The following is an 18,524-nucleotide window of genomic DNA, read 5'->3' on the forward strand; positions in this document are numbered from 1 at the left end:
TAGGGTCCTCTCAAGGACCCCAGCCCTGAATGTCGATGGGACATCCTAGGATCGCACGCGTACGTTCCGCCTGGGACGAAGGCACTCCAAAGCCCCATGGCGAAATACTAAAGGCGCCTCTGGCCAACACAACGCCCGGAGGGTGGGATACCCGCAGCCCTGTTCCCTGCTCCCTGCGCTGCCTGCCGTACGCAGGCTACAGCCAGTCAGGTGACGTGTGGGCCCCGCCCCCGCCGGCGCTGATTGGCCAGGCCGGGCTCTAGGGGCGGAGCGTTCGCCCGGATTTACCAGGGCCCGGGAGCCCCACAGAGGCAGTGGCGGCGGCGGAACCATGGGCTCCCGGCCGCTGTCTCGGGGGCTTGTCGCCAGCGGGTGCCGGAGCGCGGCGGGGCCCTGGGTACGCTCCCGCGCTCTGCGGTCGCCGTTCCCTTGTGTGGTCTTCCTGTTTTCGTTGTTGCTGGCAGCCCCCGGCGCGTGGGCCGCGGGTTACGAGGTAAGCGGGGCCCGCGGGCGGAAATGTATGGGATGGGGAGTGGAGCCCGGAGTACGGTCCCGAGGTGTGGTGGATGTGGTCTGTAGGTGCCTAGTGAGTGGCTGCTGATAGGACAGCGAGGGTCCGAGTGCTTACTTGGTGGCATTGAGAGATCTGACAGCGGGAGTCCGAAAACGGGGCTGCACATGATCTCACCCTCTCACCCTGTGCTCCCGGGTCGCTGGCTTGGACTTTGCAAGCGCTTAGTTGTGTGATTGATTGGAGGAGTGAGGGGTGAGCAGCTGGTTGCAAGTGGGACTCTGAATCAAAATCTCTGTCATGCAGTGCACACTGCGTGTTGCGGTTGTCACTGCCCCGAATGGCTACTTGGGGAACCGTGCATCCCACAGGGATCCGCCTTGCTCCTCTGGGAAGCCTGCCGTGCACATCTGGCCACACTGGCCTGGGAGCGCTCGCTCTTCTCTTTCCAGGCTTGAGTGTGCAGGCAGGTCTGCTGCTTATCACCCAAAGCCAGCCTGCCTGGAGTTCCAGCTTGACCTCTCCACTTTGTGGCGCAAAAAACCTCCCGGCTCTTACTTTACCCTCAGTGCCCCAGGTCTGGGAGCTACAGGTCATATCGCTCCTCTGCACGGTGTCTGCCTGCTCTTCGCAAATGCTTAAGGAACATCAGCTACTGCTAGACTTGTTACCCCAGAGCGTGGATGAGAGCACCTTTGGGTTGTGCAGAGTGGGAGTTGTGTCTGTGAGCACAACTATGTGAGTGTCCTTTCTGGGAGGGCCTGGCCTCCTTTGCACATTGTTGGGGTCAGGCTATAGGCTCTCTCTCTTGAGTCACTCAATCCAAGATAAAGAGTTAGGTTTCCTCCACCCCCCCCGTCCCGCCTCCTAGCCTGCCTTTTAACGCCAGGGTTACTGACAGGGTATGTGTGTGTGTGCTTGGGGTCCCTGTGCAGACATGTCCCAAAGTGCAGCCAGACATGCTCAATGTGCACCTGGTGGCCCACACCCATGATGACGTGGGCTGGCTCAAGACGGTGGACCAGTACTATTACGGCAGTGAGTAGAGGGCGGGGCTTGTGACTCCCATGGACCCTCTATTCTTTCTGGGACCTGAACATTAGGGTGGGGGCAATGGGCAGGTTGGGCTCTTGTGTCAAAGAATATCCCTCAACTCCACTAACCCCTGACTGCCTGACCCTCATTTCCAACAGCCCGTAATGACATCCAGCATGCGGGTGTGCAGTATATCTTAGACTCGGTCGTCTCCGCCCTATTGGCGGAGCCCAGCAGACGCTTCACCTATGTGGAGATGGCCTTCTTTTCCCGTTGGTGGCGCCAACAGACGAATGCAACACAGGAAGTCGTGTGGGACTTGGTGCGCCAGGGTGAGCATGCCCCAAGGAAGTAAAAAGAGGAAGCCCAGCCCAGCTTCTCTGTCTGCAAATTTGGTTTCTGAGATTTTATCATGCCATGCACGTACCGTGCATGCCTATGGTTCCACCTGTCCGGAATTTCTCTTTATTTGGAGAACTGTGCATCTCACAGGGACCTGCCGCCAGTGGTTCCTCTGGGAAGCCTGCCATGCACATCTGGCCACACTGAACTAGGAGCGCTACCTCTTCCCTTTCCAGCCTTGAGTTATGCATGCAGGTCTGCTCATCCCCAAATTCTCACTCTGACGTCACTTCTAACATCCTACCCCCATCCCCTTTGCACAGGACGCCTGGAGTTTGCCAACGGTGGCTGGGTGATGAATGATGAGGGGGCTACCCACTATGGTGCCACAGTGGACCAGATGACACTTGGCCTGCGCTTCCTGGAGGACACATTTGGCAACGACGGGCGTCCCCGTGTGGCCTGGCACATTGACCCCTTTGGCCACTCTCGGGAACAGGCCTCGCTATTTGCCCAGGTGCTACCCTGACCTCTCTGGAACTGACTCCTTAACTCACACTGATTCCTCCCTCGGCCACTCAAAGTCAGCCTTCCCCTGTAATCTGTGGACCAGAACCTGAGACGCGTTCCTTTTGCACTCCGATCTAAACTTTGCCAAGCCCCAGCTCCAGACTGCCTCGCCCCTCTTCAGCTGACTCCGCCCCCTTCCCCATACCAGGCCCTCATGGAGCTCATGGATCCTGGTTCCTCCCCAAGTCCAGTGGCAGGTGGACACACACCTTGCTTTAAAACCAACGTCATTACCTGTGCCCTGACCCATCCGTGCTCAGGCTGCAGAAAAGGGAACGCCTCTCAACTTTGACGGAAGTGGCAAGGTGGAGATGGGGTCTTGGCTTTGGACCCATCACCTCCCTGCTGCCCTGTGGTGTCTTATGACTCTTCTCAAGCTTGGAATTAAACTGGAGTCTCACCATGCCAGATGGTCCACGCCTATAACCCCAATACTCGGGAGGCTGAGGCAGGAGGATGGTGAATTTGATAGTGAAACTGTCTCAAAAACTAATATGAGTGTAGGGCTTTGATCACACCTATAACCCCAGCTACTGGGGAGGCAGAAATCTGGAGGATTGTGCTTTGAGGCCAGGCTGGGCAAAATAATTAGTGAGACCCCCCCATCAACAAGTAAGCTGGTGTGATGGTACATAACTGTAATCTCAGCCATTTGGGAGGCGTAGTTAGGAGAATTGGCGTCTGAGGCTGGGCCATGCAAAAAGTTGAAGACACTGTCTGAAAAATAACTGAAGGAAAAAAGGGCTGGAGGCATGGCTGAAGTAGTAGAGTACCTGCCTAGCAAGAGTGAGGCCCTGAGTTTAAAAACTCAGTGCTGCTCCCCCCCACCCTGAAAACAACAAAAATAACTCCCTAGTACTGCCAAAATTTTCATATCACTTTCTTCCTTCCTGGGATCTTATCTGTCTTTCCCAAGCCGAGCAGAGTTTGGTAGTGACAAGGCTGGGAGCGTATTCACCCTGTCCCCTCTTTCCTTGTTCCCAGATGGGCTTTGATGGCTTCTTCATTGGGCGGCTAGATTATCAAGATAAGAACGTACGGAAGAAGAAGCAGGAGATGGAGCAAGTGTGGAGGGGCAGCGCCAGCCTGAAGCCACCCACTGCTGACCTCTTCACTGGTTAGTGGGTGGAGTGGGGGCAGACCAACCACACAGGGCCCCATACTTTTAAAATCGTCTTTTTTTTGGTGGTACACTGGGGTTTGAACTCAGAGCCTCATGACTGCTAGGCACTCTACCACTTGAGCCACTCTGCCAGTCCTTAATTCTAAATAGTTTGAATGGGGCTCTACATTTTCCTTTTGCACTGGGTTCCCAAATTCTACAGCCCATCCTGGGTGTGGCATAGCAGACTTGGATCCCAGGGCAGGTCTGGGGTGCTGGGTCGTTCCTGAGCCTGGTGTGGCCTACAGGTGTGCTCCCCAACAATTACAACCCACCAAAGGATCTGTGCTGGGACATGCTGTGTGTGGACAAGCCTGTGGTGGAGGACCCCCAAAGCCCCGAGTACAATGCCCAGAAGCTGGTCAATTACTTTCTGAAGCTGGCTGCTGCCCAGGTAACTGATATCCAGAACTTGGGGGACTGTTTATTCCATGCTGTGAGCCCTTTTTATGGTCACAGCCCCAATTATTATTATTATTATTATTATTGGTGGTGGTGGCGGTACTGGTGCTTGAACTCAGGGCCTCATGCTTTGCAAGCACTCTACTACTTGAGCCATGCCCCAGTTCTTTTGCTTTTAGTTTATTTTTCAGGTAAAATCTCACACTTTTGTCTAAACTGGCCTCGGGCCATGATCGTCCTACCTCTGCCTCCTGAGTAGCTGGGGTTACAGGTGTGCACCACCACGCCCAGCTTCCACATATATTCTTATACCAGCTAGACACAGGTGGTCCAGGATCCTCTGGCCTGAGGATTCCCCTTTGGTCTGCAGGGCAAGTATTACCGCACTAACCACACCATGATGACCATGGGCTCTGACTTCCAATATGAAAATGCCAACTTGTGGTTCAAGAACCTGGACAAACTCATCCAGCTGGTCAACGCGCAGGTCAGTGTGCCCACCCTTTGGTACCTGTGTGCATGTGTATAGTCACCTTGCTATCACTGTAACGGATACCTGAGAGAATCAAGGTATAAAGAGAGAAGGGTCGCTTTAGTTCACAGTTTTGGAGGTTCTAGTCCATGATTGGTGGGACCCATTGGTTTTGGGCAGCACATTGTGGTGAGAGTGAGTAGCAGAGCAAAACCACCCATTGAAAGGAACCAGGAACTGAAAGAGAGGAAGAGGAAGTGGCTGGGGTTCCCTGGGATGGCACTCCCCCAACAATCAAAAGACCTTTCAATGGGCCTCACCTCTTAAAGGTCCTGCCACCTCCCAGTAGCACCAAGCTGGGGACAAAGCCTGTAACACATGGGCTGTGGGGGATGTTTCAGGTCCAAATTTCGGCAGTGTGTATGCTTGTTTTCCTGTAGCTTGGGTCATGTGCACAGCTGTGGCTGTTGTCTTACTTTTATGTGGTTACTCTAACAAATTACCACAATCTTAGCTCTTTGAAACAACAGAAATACATGGTCTTAAGAGTTCAGTAGTTCAGAACCTGTGAGTCCCACACAGGTGTCATTGGGCAGGAATCAAGGTGTTGGCAGGGCCTAGGAGAGAATACATTTCCTCGCTTTTTCCAGCTTTAGGGGCTGCCCACATTCCTTGCCTCATGGCTCCATCTTCCATCTCCAAAGCCAGCCATATAGCATCTTTCTAACACTGTTTCCGTACTCGCATCATTCTTTTTTTTTTTTGGTGATACTGGGGTTTGAACGCAGGACCTCACACTTGCTATGCAGGCGTTCTACCACTTGAGCCACTCTGCACTTTTTTGTGTTGAGTATTTTTGAGATGAAACTCTTGAGAACTATTTGCCCAGGCTGGCTTCAAACTGCCATCCTCCTGATTTAAGCCTCCTGAATAGCTAGGATTACAGGTGTGAGCTACTAGCACTCATTTACATCTTTCTTACTTCTTCTCTTTTCCAGGTTTTCTTCTTCTTTTCCTCTTCCTTCTTTTTCTTCCTCTACCTTCCCGTTCCTTTTCTTCCTCCTTCTCTGCCTCTCCTCCCCCTCCCCTTCTCTTTCTGTAGTGCTGGGGGCAGAACCCAGGGCCTTGCTCATGCTAGGCAAGTGCTCTACTGCTGAGCCCCACCTCCCAGTTTCCTCCTCCAGTTTTTTTTTTTTTTTTTGGTACTGGGTCTTGAACTCAGGGCCTTCACCTTGAGCCACTACACCAGCCCTATTTTTGTAAGGGTTTTTTGAGATAGGGTCTCGAAAACTATTTGCCCTAGCTGGCCTTGAACTGCGATCCTCCTGATCTCTGCCTCCTGAGTACCTCCTCCAGTTTTAAAGACCCTTCTAAGTATGCTGGGCTTCCCAGATAATTCAGGGTAAACTCTCTGTTAAGGACAACCGATTAGCAACATTAATTCCATCTGCAACTTTAATTCTTTTTCTGTGTCACCTAACCTAGACGTCTCTCCTCCTCTCAATCCTGTCTCTGCACCTGTGTAGTCACCACATTGTCTCCAGTCGCTCCCTGCACTGCTGTTTCATCAAAATAGCAACTAAGAACCATTACGGAGGGCTTTCCAGAAGACATTTCCGAGTTCTCCCTGTACTCCTAGTCCTCAGAGAGCCTTCTACGTCCTGACTATGCCCTCCTGCTAGTGCCACGACCTTGAGTTGCCATGAGATCACATACTTTCTTTTTTTTTTTTTTTTTGAGACAGTATCTTACTTTGTAGCTCAGGCTGGCCTTGAACTCACTTTGTGACTCACACTGAATTTTTTAATATTTTTTTTTAGTAGCACTGGGGTTTGAACTCAGGGTCTCAGGCTTGCTAGGCAGGCACTCTTACCACTTGAGCCACTCCACCATCCGGATATCACATACTTTTGATGCCAAATGCTCCTTTGCCATCTTCATTTTACAGCCTCTGGTTCAAATTCTAACCTTGCCACTTACTGCTCTGTGACTTTCAGAAATGTTCTTAAGCACTCAGTGCCTTAGTTTTCCCATCTTCAAAATGGGTATAATGTTGATCCCCACTTCAAACGGCTATTAATGAGAAGTTAATGAATTCATTTGCGTCGATCAGTAGACCAGTGCCTGGCACGCAATGTATATTGGTGGCCTATTATAATTGCTATAATTATCTTGGTTTTTGAGACAGGGCTCACTGTGTAGCCCAGTCTGGTCTTGAACTCGTAATCCTTTTGCCTCAGCCTCCCAAGGGCTGGAATTATGATTGTTGTTGTTGGTTTTGGTTCTGGGGATGGAACCCAGGGTCCTGCACATGCTAGGCAAGCGCTCTACCACTGAGCCACACACCTCCCAGCCCTATTTGTTATTAGTCTTTTTTCTTTTTTTTTTAGTACTGGGATTTGAACTCAGGGCCCTGTGATACCTAGGCAGGCACTCTAACACTTGAGCCACATGCCCAGCCCATTTTGCTGTATGTTTTGAATGGGGTCTTGAATTTATATGCATAGGTAGGATGACAGGTGTGCACTGCTATGCTCAACTTTTATTGATTGTGATGGGGTCTCTTGAACTTTTTGCCTGGGCTGGACGTGAACTGAGATCCTTCTGATCTCTGCCTCCCAAGTAGCTAAGATTACAGTCATGAGACATTGCACTTGGCTTGCTTATTATTCTTTCTGGCTGAAAACCTCCTTCTCCTCTAGCTGGTGAATGATCTTGGCGGCAGCCCCTTGTGACTTTGACTTAGAGACCATCCCTTCTTCTGGGCTGGTGAAGTGGCTCAAGTGGTAGAGCACCTCCCAGCAAGTGTGAGGCCCTGAGTTCAAACCCCAGTACTGGCAGAGAGAGAGAGAGAGAGAGAGAGAGAGACAGAGACAGAGAGAGAGAGACTTGAGACCCTTCTTCTCATCCTGGAGCAGAGATCCTGAAATTGTAGGATTGTCAAGATTTTTGTTGTTGTTGTTGTTTTGACACAGGGACTCAGTAGATAGCTCAGGCTGGCCTTAAACTGTCAGTTCTTCTGCCTCAACCTCCCAAGTGCTGGGATTACAGGCATGTACCACCACATCTAGAAAGAATATTAAATAAGATAATGAGTGCTTTAAAAATGGGGAAAACTACCCCCCCCCGCATCTGTACTGTACCTGTACAGACTTTTTTCTTGTCATTATTCCTTAAACAATACTATATATAACAATTATTTACATAGCATTTATATTGCATATTGCATTAGGTATTATAAGTCATCTAGACTCGATGTAAAGTCTGCTTAGTAGAGGATGTGTGTAGGTTATATGCAAATATTATGTAAATTTTAAAAAAGTGAACTCCCTCCCTTCTTTTTGGCAGTACTGGTGTTTGAACTCAGGGCCTCATTCTTGCTAGGCAGGTGCTCTACCACCTGAGCCCACACCACCAGCCCTGAACATCCCTTTAAAAAAAATATTTCAAGCCAGGTGCCGGTGGCTCACGCCTATAATCCTAGCTACTCAGGAGGGAGAGATCAGGAGGATCGAGGTTCAAAGCCAGCCCAGGCAAATAGTTCATGAGACCCTATCTGTTAGGAGAACGCCGCACACCGCACACAAAGGAGGCTCACGAGAGGTATCTCATGTCCGAAAGTTTAATAAGCAGGCTGGCTGGCCGAGAAGAAAAAGTGGCGCAGCAGCTTTTCTTGGTGGGTCTGGCCTTAAGTAGCATTTGGGAGAAAGCAAGGGCTAGGGACCAGCAAAGAGAGGTGGCAGGAGATAAGGGACAGTGGGGCTTTGTTCTGCAAGGGATGAGACCAGTTGCTGAAGCAAGGTCTAGGGGCAGGCAAAGGAAGGTGGCGGGAGATAAGAGACAGTGGGCTTTGTTCTGCAAGGGATGAAACCAGCTGCAGCTCAGGCTGCAGAATGGTGGCAAGGGGCAGTTCTTATCACTATCTCGAAAAAAACCCTTCACAAAAAAGGGCTGGTGGAATGGCTCAAGATGTAGGCCCTGATTTCAAACCCCAGTACTGCAAAAAAATTTTTTGTTTTTCATTTTTTTGGTGGTGCTGGGGTTTGAACGCAGGGCCTTATGCTTGCTAGGCAGGCACTCTACTGCTTGGTGTACATCTCCAGCCTGTAAGTTTTGTTTTGTTTTTGTATCACTATGTAGCCCCAAGCTGACTTTGAACTTTTCAGCCACTTGCTTCAACCTCCCAAATGCTGGGATTATAGGCAAGAACTACCACACCTGGTTTTTGTTTTGTTTTGAAGACTGATTCTGGCCTTTTTTGTGGGTGTGTGTGGTGCTTGGGACTGGACCCATGGTCTCAGACATGCGAGGCAAACCCTGTGCCACTGAGACACACTCCTAACCTTATGCAATTTTATAGACTTGAGCACCTCAGGATTTGGTAACCTGGGGAGGGGTTCTGAAGCCAATCCTTTGAGGACACTGAGGGATGACTGTATGTCTGTAGATGTGTGTATACACTTAAAGGAAGTCCCATGCACATCCCTCCACACACTGGTGAACACCGGGGACACATCAGAAGCACAACAGACATCCTTTTCCTCATGGAGATAACCTTGTTTTTGCATCTTCCTCAGTTAAAAGTGAGCCTCCAGGCTAGAAGTGGTGGTGCACGCCTGTAATTCAAGTATTCAGGAGGCAGAAGTAGGAGGGTCACTATTGCAACCAGGCAAAAGCTCAAGTCCCTGTATGAAAAATAAAGTAACCAGGCGCCATTGGCTCCCACCTGTGAGCCTAGCTACTCAGGAGGCAGAGATCAGGAGGATCGTGGTTTGAAGCTAGCCAGGGCAAATCTATTGCAAAAAAGGAGTGGTGGAGTGGCTCAAGGTATAGGTCCTGATCAAACCCCAGTACAGGAAAAAAAAAAAAAGACAGAAAAAGAAACTAAAGAAGAAATGGCTGGGGTATGGCTCAAGTGTAAGGCCCTGAGTTCAAGCCCCAGAACTGCCAAAACAACACCACCAACAAAACCAGTGATTATAAAATCATGTCACTGATGTAGCTCAGCAACAGAGCATGTGGTTGGCATGCTTGAGGCCCTGAGTACTAGCCCCAGCACCACAACCAAAAGAGAACAAAAAAAATCTTCTTGTAACAATCTTTATCCTTATTCTATAATGTCACACTTAGTGTTGCCCTAATGTTTTAAATAATAAAATTGGAATTTAAAAGTTTACTAAACCAGCAGGATGCAATTGCCCACACTGTGGTCCCAGCTACTCAGGAGGTTGAGAGGAAGGGGTGGGGGGGGGTGGGGGAAGGGAGGGAGCGAGGAAAAATGAGTAAAATTTCAGGATCATCCCTGAAGTCTGTGCAAGGATGATGATGTTTAACCTCAACCAAAATTCACTTTCAACTTGATTATTGGTTTGCACTCAAAATACTCATTCAGAGAACACAAGCCTAAGGGATAGAGGAATGTGCACCGCTGTGGGTCCCGGGAAGGCGTGGACTCCCCAGGGCTCACACACGCCTCCTCCCAGCAGCAGGCAAACGGGAGCCGCATACACGTTCTCTACTCCACGCCTGCTTGTTACCTCCAGGAGCTGAACAAGGCCAAGCTCACCTGGTATTTGGGGCGTCTGGGGAGCTTGAGGGGAGGGGGACTGGCATGCCCCATGGGTCTTGACCCTGCCCACAATGTCCCTGACGCTGCAGGTCGCTGAAGGAGGATGACTTCTTTCCTTATGCAGACGGCCCCAACATGTTCTGGACCGGCTATTTTTCTAGCAGGCCGGCCCTCAAACGCTATGAGCGCCTCAGTTACAACTTCCTGCAGGTGAGTGGGCGCGGGGCTCCAGGGGGCAACTCAGGAGGCCCAGGTCAGTTGGACCTGGTGCCCAACAGACCCCTTGCTTTCCAGGTGTGCAACCAGCTGGAGGCACTGGCAGGTCCGGCAGCCAACGAGGGACCTTATGGCTTGGGAGACAGTGCACCCCTCAGTAGGTGATGGGCAGATGAGGGGACGCAGGAAAGGCGGAAGTTAGAAACCACTCCTAGGCCACCCCTTGGAAGTCTCCTGCTTTTTTTGGTGGGACTGGGGTTTGAATTTAGGGTCTCGCACTTGGAAAGCAGGTGCTCTACTATTTGAGCCACGCCTCCAGTCCATTTCGCTGTGGTTATTTTTGGAGATGAGGTCTCACGAATTATTTGCCCAGACTGGCCTCGAACCGTGATCCCCCCGATCTCAGCCTCCCAAGTAGCTGGGATTGACAGGCGACAGCCACCGGCGCCCGGCTCTAGTCCCTTTTTAAAGCCCCTGAGAACCCTGTCCACCCGCTTCGGACCCTTTGCGTCTCCTTGGGGTCGAGGCTGAGAGTTCTGCGGAGACCCCCCCAACCTGACTCGCGTTCTGCGGGCAGATGAGGCCATGGCGGTGCTCCAGCACCATGACGCGGTCAGCGGCACCGCCAAGCAGCACGTGACCTACGACTACGCGCGCCAGCTGGCGGCTGGCTGGAGACCCTGCGAGGTGCGAGGGGCGGGGCCTGGGGGAGGACGGGGCGGAGACAGGAGGGGGCGTGGCTTTGGGAGGTGAGGCGTGTCCTAGAGAGCCTTGCGGGGCCTGGGCTCTTGGGAGGAGGAGCAGAGAGAATGGGGCGGGGCCTAGAGGGCGTGGCGGAGGCAAGTTTAGGGAGGGAGTGGTTTAGGGCAATGGGCGGAGCTTAGAGGGGCTTTCTGAGGGCGGGTCAGAGGCGCGATTGGATGGGATCGAGGCAGTGGGGCGGGGCACCGGCAGGAGGGGTGGAGACCCAGGTGCGGACGCTTGTGCGGAGCGGACCTGGGTTCTTGGGTCCCCAGGTTCTCCTGAGCAACGCGCTGTCCCGGCTCAGCGGCTACAAGGCGGCCTTCTCGTTCTGCCTCAAACTCAACATCAGCATCTGTCCCCTCAGCCAGAAGTTAGCGCACGTGAGTCGGGGCAGGAGCCCAGCAGGGGCAGGGCTTGGGGCGAAGAGGAGGGGTGGATGGAGGCCAATGCACAAGGGGGGATGGGTTGTCCTGGAAGGTCGTGACTTCAGAGGGGCGTCGGTCCACCTGATGCGTGGGTTTGGAGAAGCCCTTCCGTAACCCAGGCCCTCTCTGACTCCCCACCGCAGTTCCAGGTCACCATCTATAACCCCCTGGGGAGGAAGGTGAATCATATGGTACGACTGCCAGTCAGCAAAGGCATTTTCAACGTGAAGGACCCCAACGGCAAGATTGTGCCCAGCAGTGTGAGCCTCCTCCATGGATATTCCGCCCTCGTGGGCGTTCCCCCTGTTCTCATTGATACCTCCGCCATGAATCTTCTAACCCCTGTGTATCTCGTCTTCCCTGTCACTGAAACCCCTCTTGGGAACATCTTCCTCCCATGAGTGGCCCACGTTTTAAATATTCCCCACCTCCAGGGCTGGGCGTGGTGGTGCCCACTCTAATCCCAGCACTCAGGATGTTGTAGCAGGAGGATTGTGAGTTCGAGGCCAGCCTGCACTACATAATTACAAAAAAATTTTAAACCCAGCCCAGGAAACTTTTTTCTCTTTTTCTTTGCTTTTTTAAGTTTGTTTTTTGTTTTTGGGGTAGGGTTTCACGATGTAGCCCAGGCTGGCTTGGAACTAGCCGTCCTCCTGCTTCAGCCTCCTGGGGTGCTGGGGAATGCAGGTGTGCGTCCTCATGTCCTCTCCCCCGACAAAAATTTCCCCATTATGGCTAGCCCTTTCACCCCACAAGGCCTCCTCCCTTTGAACCTCTTTCTCTCCTAAGGATCTTTCTTTTTAACTTCCCACCTCAAGGATCTCTTTCTCTGCATCCTCCTTTACTTCTTCCAACTGGAGGTCTCTCCGCCCTCCCAATTGATTTTTTTCCGCTTTGGGAATCTATGGGTACTCTTTTCTTTCTTCTCTTCCTCTGCCTTTTCCCCTCCTCCCCTCCTCTCCCTTCCTCCCTTCTTTCTTCTTTGTGCTGGGACTGGAACCCAAGGCCTTCTGCATGGTAGGCACTGACCTATGTCCCCAGCCCCCTCTCTTGGAACCTGACCCCCTCCTACTGTAACACCCAGATCTCTATCAACATCCACTCCTGTCATCTGTGCGTCGGATGCCTGCACTTGTGAATGGCCCTACAGGTGTACTTACAGCTTCCTGACTCAGTTTCCCTCCTGTCTCACTCCAGGTGGTGGTTCTTCCCAGCTCTCAGTATCCTGAGGACCACTCAGAGCTGCTGTTCTCTGCCTCAGTGCCTGCCGTAGGCTTCAGCATTTACTCAGTAGCCCGTGTTTCTGGCTCTAACCTCTGGGACCATACACCCAAGTCCAGATTCCGAGAACCCCAGACCCGTGTCTTGGCCATTGAAAATGAGGTGAGGCCCTATTTGGACTCTGTTCCCTGTCCCTGTGACAAATTTGAAGTGGGTCATTAGGTCCTTGTTTCACCATCTCTCCTCCTAATTGTGTCCTTGAGTGAATGCTTTCATCTGAGCATTAGGGTCCTGTCTGAGGCTGTTGTGAGGATCCACTGTGACCAAGAGTGATGCTTGATATTTACGTCAGAACTGATGGCAGGTGGGCGGTTGCAATTTTAGGGAAGAGGGGGTCAGGGAAGGCTTTCCAGAAAAGGTGACATACAAGTTGAAGCCCAGGGTTGGAATTGTAGCTCAATGGTAGAGGTCTTGCCTAGCGTTTGCGAGGCTCTGGGTTCCATCTCCAGTACAGCAAAAAAAAAAAAAAAAAAAAAGAGAGAGAGCTGGGGTTGTGGGCATGGCTCAAGTGGTAGAGCGCCTGCCCAGCAAGATCGAGGTTCTGAGTTCAAACCACACTACCAGAAAGAAAAAAGAAAAAAAGACAAGACTTGAGGGAGTGGACCATGTGATGGCTTGTGGGAAGAGGGAACACAGTGGACACACACAAAAGCCCTTAGGTGGGAGGCATTCAGTGTTCAAGGAACCCTAAGGGACCCAGTGTGACTGAAGCAGGATAGGGTGGTGACAAGGAAAGCCTTGAGGATGTAGAGGGAGGCTTTGGGTCTTACTGTGAAGGACAGGATTGAATTAAGAAGCATCATGGTGGCTGGGGGTATAGCTCAGTGGTGGAGTGCTTGCTTAGCGTGCATGAGATCGTGGGATCCATTCCCAGCACCCTGAAAACAAAACAAGAAGTGACTGTCATGGGCCCTGGCACTTTTGCCTTTATGGTCCCATTTTTCATAAAAAATATTAATTATATTTTATGATGCTGCTGCTATAAAGATAAGTACATCTAGTCAAGTCTCATTATAACATTTTCTACATTCTTCTTTTTTTTGTGTGTGTGGTACTGGAGTTTGAACTCAGGGTCTTCACCTTGAGCCACTCCACCAGCCCTTTTTTGTGAAGGGTTTTTTGAGATAGGGTCTTGAGAACTATTTGTCCAGGCTGGCTTCGGACTGCGATCCTCCTGATCGCTGCCTCCTGAGTGGCTGGGATTACAGTTGTGATCCACTGGCTCTGAGCTCTGTTATTATTCTATTCAAGTTTTCTTTGGATTTTCAAAGAAGTGAAAACATTTCCATGGGCCCATGATAGTCTTGTGAGTCCTGGCAAGATGCCCAAGTTGGCTCTGCCCTGGAGCAGATAAGGTCTATGATTGGATTCAATGTGTCACAGGTGTCCCTGGCTGCTGTGGGGAGGGGGGCGATTGTGGGAAACAAGCACAGAATGGAGGGGACCTGCAAAGGGGCCAGCTGCATTAGTCCCTGAGGGTCATGGAGTGACAAGAAGTGTCAAGATTGAGGATGACAAGGTTGAAGAGAGAGGCTGGTAGGATTTGCTAATGGGCTCCAGTGTGGGGAGTAAAAGAATGAAAAGAGTTAAGGATGACTGCAGGGTTTTATTCCCCAGACCTGGGAAAGATGGAGCTGCTATTAGCCCAACCCATGATCATTTACTTCTATCCTCCCTTTCCTGCCCAGTATATCCGGGCTATATTCAACCCTGACACAGGACTATTGATGAAGATTGAGAACTTGGAACAGCAACTCGTGCTGCCTGTGAAGCAGTCCTTCTTCTGGTGAGGAGGACTGGACTTCGAGGCCAGGGGTGGGGCCAGGAGGGGCACAGAGCCAAGGCCCCTTACCTGACTCTCACCTCATACTCTCAGGTATGAGGCCAGTATAGGTGACAAGGACAGCAGTCAGGCCTCTGGTGCCTACATCTTCAGACCCAGCCAATCGGAACCAGTGCCTGTGAGCCGCTGGGCTCAGACCCACCTGGTGAAGGTCTGTGGCCTGGCATGATGAGTGGGCATTTGGGGAGGTGTGTGTGGAAGGTGGGAGCATGATGTGCGAAGGGCAGGGTGAAGATATTTGGGGAGCTGTCACACCTACTTTAGATAAAGGGTAAGACCTGAGGGTCCCTCTATAACATGGCTGATATTCATAGCTGCTTATATGTCAGTTTCTCCCAACATTCACATCTGCTGAGATGTCAGGATTATACTTAATTTTGGAAATTGAGGGTGCGTGTGGAGAGCCAAGTGTAGCTGCTTAAACAGTTTACCAAGGCCTATGGTAGGAGTTTATATCTTGGGCCTAGGGATGTAGCTCAGTGGTAGAGTGATTGCTTAGCATGAGTGAGGCCCTGGGTTCTACCCCCCAGAACTGTATTAAAAAAGAAAAATGAAAAAAAGAAGAAGGTAGTTATTGAAATAGAAAGTGTAGGCAGGTGGGAACATTCCCATGATGTTGGTGGAACTGAAGTAGATATAGGTCTTGGGGTTCCCAGCCATGGGGGAGCATTTTCAGGGCTCACCTTTGCTCACGTGTGGGCTGACACCTGTCCTCTGTCCCCATGTGCCTGCAGACAGCCTTGGTGCAGGAAGTACACCAGAATTTTTCAGCCTGGTGTTCCCAGGTGGTTCGCCTCTACCCAGGACAGCGTCACCTGGAGTTGGAGTGGACGGTGGGGCCAATTCCTACGATGTGAGTGGCACGGGCTGGGACTGGAGTGGCAGAGCAAGGGCAGAGTGGAGTTTAGCGACGCTCATGACCTTGTCATCCCTTTGAATACAGTGACAATTGGGGGAAGGAGGTCATCAGCCGCTTTGACACACCTCTGAGGACAGAGGGACAGTTCTACACAGACAGCAATGGCCGGGAGATCCTGAAGAGGAGGTTGGGTGATTGAGGATGCCATGGGGTGGATGGTTATTGCCGTGTTGGGGCCCAGGGGCAGGGTGGTGGGTGACCATTTGTTGAGTGTGTGGGAGGGGGAGCCAGGAATGGGGGAGTCGGACTTACATCTAACTGAGTCACACTCTACCCCAGGAGGGATTATCGACCTACCTGGCAGCTGAACCAGACTGAGCCGGTGGCTGGGAACTACTATCCAGTTAACAGCCGAATTTACATCACGGTAGCCCTCCTCCATCCTGGCCCAAGTCACCCCTTATTCCTGGCATCTCCCAGGGCTGGAACTGACACATACAGACCTTCATTCTCACTCATCCTTCACCCCCACTTCCCTAGGATGGGTACATGCAGCTGACGGTGCTGACTGACCGCTCCCAGGGGGGCAGTAGCCTGAGTGACGGCTCACTGGAGCTCATGGTGAGTGGGCAGAACCCCATCCGAGCCTGGCTCGTCACATCAACACCCTGCTGGACCTTGGAGGCTGCTCTGTCTCAGTTCTGTGCTTGTGGCTGACAGGAAGCTGAGAAATCCTTTCCTCTGTTCATCTTTTCCTCCTTTTATCCAGCTCCTACCCACATCCCTGTCTAGGCCCTGATGTGTCCTATCCATGTCCAGGTTTCCTTGCCAGTTGTACTCCACTTCTGCTGAGGGCACCCTGACCTTTATCCTGATCCATTCCCCCATTATTTATTTAGTTAGTTTTGAGCATGTAGCAGGCTGAACTTGAACTCCAATTATCCTGCCTTAGCCTCCTGAGTGCTGGGATTATAGGTGTGAGCTATCATGCCCAGCTTCGTTACCCCACTATTTCTGTTGAAATACAAGTCTTTTTTTTTTTTGCATTGCTGGGGTTTGAACTCAGGGTCTTGAGCCACTCCACCAGCCCCTTTTTTGTGAGAGGTTTTTTTGAAGTAGGGTCTCACCAACTATTTGCCCGAGCTGGCTTCAAACCTTGATCTTCCTGATCACTGTCTCCTGAGTAGCTAGGGTTACAGGCGTGAGACACCAGCTCACCTTTACCCAACTTCTGGCCCAGGGACACCTGCTAGACCTGTACCCTCCTGTCTACTTTCCACCCAGGTGCACCGAAAGCTACTGGTAGACGATGAACGAGGAGTCGGCGAGCCACTGTTGGATGAGGGGTCCGGGGAGTGGGTACGAGGGCGTCACCTTGTGCTTCTGGACCAGGTCAACAATGCGGCCGCTGGACATCGCCTTCTGGCAGAGAAGGAGGTCCTGGCCCCACAAGTGGTGCTGTCTCCCGGAGGCAGCATTCCCTACTACTCTGGGGCCATCCCACGCACACAGGTGAGGGGCGGTGGGGCCGGCAAAGAGGAGTGAAGCGTGACAGGGTGTTGGATGGGGTGCAGGTTTTCTTAGGTAAAGCCTGGACCTACCTGGTCCTTCTAAGCCTGGGGAGGCCATCGGCTGGTTCCTTCTCTGCCCTAACCCCTGGGTAAGCCCCGCCCAGTGTCAGCTCAGCCCCAACCCACCTAGAGGGGGTTACCAGCAACCTTGCTCAAGTCCCTTCCCTGCCTCCCCACCTTGGCCCGGTCGCATCTCAGTTCATCCCCACCCTCTCACCAGTTCACCCACACCCTAACTCAATTGGGTCTCAGATAATTTCTGCCTCTTCTGGGGGTTGGAATCCACCCCAACCTGGTGCCACCTTATCCCCTTCACTTACCTGCCCCTCCCCAGTTGAACTCCCATCCAATCGGTCCTGCAGACCTTCGCTGAGTCCCGCCTATCTCTGCTCAAGCCCCGCCCCCTCAGTCCCCAGGTTCCGCCCCCAGCTCAGCCCCGCCCCCGTCCCAGCTCAGCCCCGCCTCAGCCCCGCCTCCTTCCGCAGTTCTCAGGACTTCACCAGCCCCTGCCGCCCTCAGTGCGCCTGCTCACACTGGCCCGCTGGGGCCCAAAGATGGTGCTGCTGCGCTTGGAGCACCAGTTTGCCGTGGGGGAGGATTCAGGCCGCAACCTGAGCTCCCCTGTGACCTTGGACTTGCAGGTGAGGAAGGCAGAGGTGGGAAGGAGAGGGGAGAGGCTAGAGAGAAGGGCAGAGGTGAAAACTCAGCTTGTCCACTCCCTGCAGAACCTGTTCGCGACCTTCATCATCACCCACCTGCAGGAGACTACCCTGGCAGCCAACCAGCCCAGGGCCAGCGCTTCCAGGCTCAAGTGGACACTAAACACAGGTGGGGACCTGGCGGGGGTCCTGCCTAGGACCTGCAACTGGGGGTGATGTGTGAGCTGTGGGAATATTGCTCAGGACCCAGTGTAGAGCTTGAGGGCCATGGGGGAAGGGCACCCAGGTCCCAGGCTAGGAGTTTTAAGGGTCAGAAGTGAGTCTAGCAGTCTACCAATGAACCTGAAGAGTTTGGAGATGGCGTTTAGTCCCAAGAACGGGACCGGAGAATCTCCATCAGTGTCTAATTCTTGGATGGTGCCCACGCCCCCGAGTCAGCTTGAGGCTCTATGAGCAGTAGCTAGAAACTGGTGAGGATTTGGGAATTTTGGAGCGGTATTCAGGCCCAGAGAAGTGGTTTAAGGGTCTGAGTGTGAGGCTCTAGGGATAGATCTGAGCGTGCATAACTGTGTCCAGGCCCAGGGGAAGGGACCACCACTCATTCATTCTTCCTTCCCTGTCCCCAGGTCCCATCTCCTCTCCTACTCCTCCCAAGCTGAACCCTGCCTCCATCACACTGCAGCCCATGGAAATCCGAACTTTTGTGGCCTCAGTGAAATGGAAAGAGGACAGCTAGGCCTTCTGGGAAGACCCCTTTGGTGCCTAGTGTCCTGCTCCAAGGATGGGGTAGGCAGTCCCCCTCCTCATCTTGCTGTTGTCATTCACAAAAGCCATTAAAATGCCACTACTAATGTCTCAGGTCA

At 52.2% G+C, this 18,524-nt stretch overlaps 1 protein-coding gene across 1 annotated transcript; it reads left to right on the forward strand.

The window, feature by feature from the left end:
- The first annotated feature begins 283 nt into the window (after window positions 1-283).
- Window positions 284-18,524, forward strand: Man2b1 (mannosidase alpha class 2B member 1). The gene is made up of 24 exons (XM_074054010.1): window positions 284-493; window positions 1,447-1,549; window positions 1,705-1,878; window positions 2,212-2,405; window positions 3,443-3,575; window positions 3,869-4,014; window positions 4,393-4,509; window positions 9,981-10,063; window positions 10,153-10,273; window positions 10,358-10,436; window positions 10,857-10,966; window positions 11,296-11,403; window positions 11,592-11,708; window positions 12,646-12,831; window positions 14,418-14,515; window positions 14,606-14,723; window positions 15,307-15,425; window positions 15,516-15,617; window positions 15,771-15,858; window positions 15,972-16,052; window positions 16,716-16,943; window positions 17,488-17,643; window positions 17,728-17,830; window positions 18,288-18,524. Exons 1-24 carry the CDS (start codon window positions 332-334, stop codon window positions 18,395-18,397), a joined length of 3,036 nt encoding a protein of 1,011 aa, XP_073910111.1. The 5' UTR covers window positions 284-331; the 3' UTR covers window positions 18,398-18,524.

The sequence above is a fragment of the Castor canadensis genome, chromosome 14 (genome assembly GCF_047511655.1).
Source record: "Castor canadensis chromosome 14, mCasCan1.hap1v2, whole genome shotgun sequence".
In the NCBI taxonomy this organism is placed as follows: domain Eukaryota; kingdom Metazoa; phylum Chordata; class Mammalia; order Rodentia; family Castoridae; genus Castor; species Castor canadensis.